A 2,500-nucleotide genomic window follows, 5' to 3' on the forward strand; every position below is an offset into this window, starting at 1 on the left:
AAAATCTTTAAAGACCCAAGCCATAGACTGTTCTCTGCTTCCGCACGGCAAGCGGTACCGGTGCATCAAGTCTGACACCAAAAGGCTCCTACAGCTTCTATCCCCAAGCCATAAGACTGCTAGAATAGTTAACAAAATGGCTACACGGACTACCTGAGTTGACCCTTCTATATATATATTTTTTGCTGCACACTCACAGAACTCCACACAATCACGCACACTGACACTCCAACACACACACACATTTCTAGTGACTCTTCTCACACGCACACACACACACACTCACTCACATACAATCTTAATTTACGCTGCTGCTACTCTGTTTATCCTGATGCCTAGTCACTTTACCCCTGTACATATCTACCTCTATCACTTTAGGATCCCTGTACATTGTAAATATGGTATTGGAACTGACCCTGTAAGCTTCTTACTTTCTTTGTGTTCTTGTTTCTTATTTCTTGTGTTTTTGTTCTACCTTGTCTTATTTTTAGTGCTTGATTGATTACTGACTTGATTTATTACTGACTTTAAATATTTGATGGTGTTGAGACAGCCTGCCAACTAACAAAAGCTTTATCTTGAGATCTGCGAGCTGCCATTTCAGGCCTTTCAGATGGCAGCTGTTGTGTTTGTCTAGTCAGGTACCTCTTTTGAAAAATAACCGTCCAGCAGCTATTTTAAAGTTGGTGTATTTTAAAACAGGGCACATATTTTACTACAGTATTACCATAGATTGTCTGATGAGGAGGAGAAGAAAACCTTACTGACTGAGCATGTGATGTATGTATACTAAAGAAGTTCTCTCTCTCTCCTGCATTCCCTCACCTCTCTCTTCCCATCCCCTTCTCCCTCCCATCCTTTCCCTCACTTCTCTCTTCCCATCCCCTTCTCCCTCCCATCCTTTCCCTCACCTCTCTTCCCATCCCCTTCTCCCTCCCATCCTTTCCATCACCTCTCTTCCCATCCCCTTCTCCCTCCCATCCTTTCCCTCACCTCTCTTCCCATCCCCTTCTCCCTCCCATCCTTTCCCTCACTTCTCTCTTCCCATCCCCTTCTCCCTCCCATCCTTTCCCTCACTTCTTTCTTCCCATCCCCTTCTCCCTCCCATCCTTTCCCTCACTTCTCTCTTCCCATCCCCTTCCACCTCTCTATCTATCTATCTATCTATCTATCTATCTATCTATCTATCTATCTATCTATCTATCTATCTATCTATCTATCTATCTATCTATCTATCTATCTATCTATCTATCTATCTATCTATCTATCTATCTATCTATCTATCTATAGCTGCGGGAGGGCAGTGTGGTGATGGGCCTGCAGAGAGGGGAGGACTCCACCCTGTCCCGGGTAGAGGAGGTGACAGTGAACGACGGAGACTGGCACCATCTACAGCTGGAGCTGAAGGGTGTCCCGGGGGGCGCGCCCAGACACAAGGCTGTGCTCTCCTTCGACCATGGACTCTACACGGTGAGACACTGTTAGAAGACAAACTGTAGCTTCTGTATTTGAATTACATTTAATTGAAATGCTGAATGTATGTATTCAGGGCAGTTAACATGTGTTATGTACTTAGGCCAGTATGTAGACAGCCAGTCAGCTGAGTGTATATGAATGTATCTAATGTGTGTGATCTGATCTACATATCCAGGCCAGTATGGAAGTGGATAATAAGCTGAAGGGATCGAAGGTCAAGACTCTGAGTGTCGGGGGCATCACTGGGGCTGATGGGAAAATACATCACGGCTTCCGCGGTTGTGTCCAGGTCAGTTCTCTTCTCATCACTCATTCTCTCTCTCTCTTACACACACACACACACAGTATTGTCTGAGTGTGTTCTGCCTGCTGTGTGTGTGTTCCTCAGGGTCTGCTTGTGGGGGAGACCTCCTCCAGCTCCGTGTCTCTCAGCATGTCTCAGGCCAGGAGGGTGAACATGGAGCAGGGCTGCAACGTACCAGACCCCTGTGTCTCTAACACCTGCCCCTCCAACAGCTACTGCAGTGATGACTGGGACAGCCACTCCTGTACCTGCCTCACCGGTCAGTCTGCCAACCATCATCATCCTCTTCATCGTCATCATTGTCTTCATCCTCATAATTCAATTTTACAACCATATAATACAACCATATTGCCTTATGTTGATCCCTCCCAAGCATAACTTATGAATTTATATTGTGTTGTTTACCTGTCAGGTTACTATGGCGATAACTGCATAGACATATGTGCACTAAACCCCTGTGAGCACCAATCAGCTTGCACCAGGAAGGCTAGCTCCTCCCGTGGCTACACTTGTGACTGTCCCAGCAACCACTTTGGGCAGTACTGCGAGAGAAAGTGAGTAGGATCCTTTTGGTCCATATGACTATAAAGAAAACTATCAGAGTGTATTTGTGGTCCGTGTTTCTGACTGTATGTGTCCCTCCTTAGGACTGACCTGCCGTGTCCCAGGGGTTGGTGGGGACATAAGACCTGTGGTCCCTGTGACTGTCAGACAGACAGG

At 46.2% G+C, this 2,500-nt stretch overlaps 1 protein-coding gene across 2 annotated transcripts in view; it reads left to right on the forward strand.

Annotated features, from left to right (window-relative positions):
- Window positions 1-2,500, forward strand: part of LOC109891099 (cadherin EGF LAG seven-pass G-type receptor 2-like) — a 91,280-nt gene that overhangs the window by 73,186 nt on the left and 15,594 nt on the right. For both annotated transcript variants that reach the window (XM_020483403.2, XM_031825172.1), the window contains exons 10-14: window positions 1,291-1,470; window positions 1,652-1,765; window positions 1,865-2,039; window positions 2,193-2,334; window positions 2,428-2,500. The exon at window positions 2,428-2,500 is cut by the window's right edge and continues 48 nt beyond it. In XM_020483403.2, coding sequence (XP_020338992.1) covers window positions 1,291-1,470; window positions 1,652-1,765; window positions 1,865-2,039; window positions 2,193-2,334; window positions 2,428-2,500 — 684 coding nt within the window. The remainder of the gene's footprint in view (window positions 1-1,290; window positions 1,471-1,651; window positions 1,766-1,864; window positions 2,040-2,192; window positions 2,335-2,427) is intronic.

This window comes from Oncorhynchus kisutch, linkage group LG5, assembly GCF_002021735.2.
Source record: "Oncorhynchus kisutch isolate 150728-3 linkage group LG5, Okis_V2, whole genome shotgun sequence".
Taxonomy (NCBI): domain Eukaryota; kingdom Metazoa; phylum Chordata; class Actinopteri; order Salmoniformes; family Salmonidae; genus Oncorhynchus; species Oncorhynchus kisutch.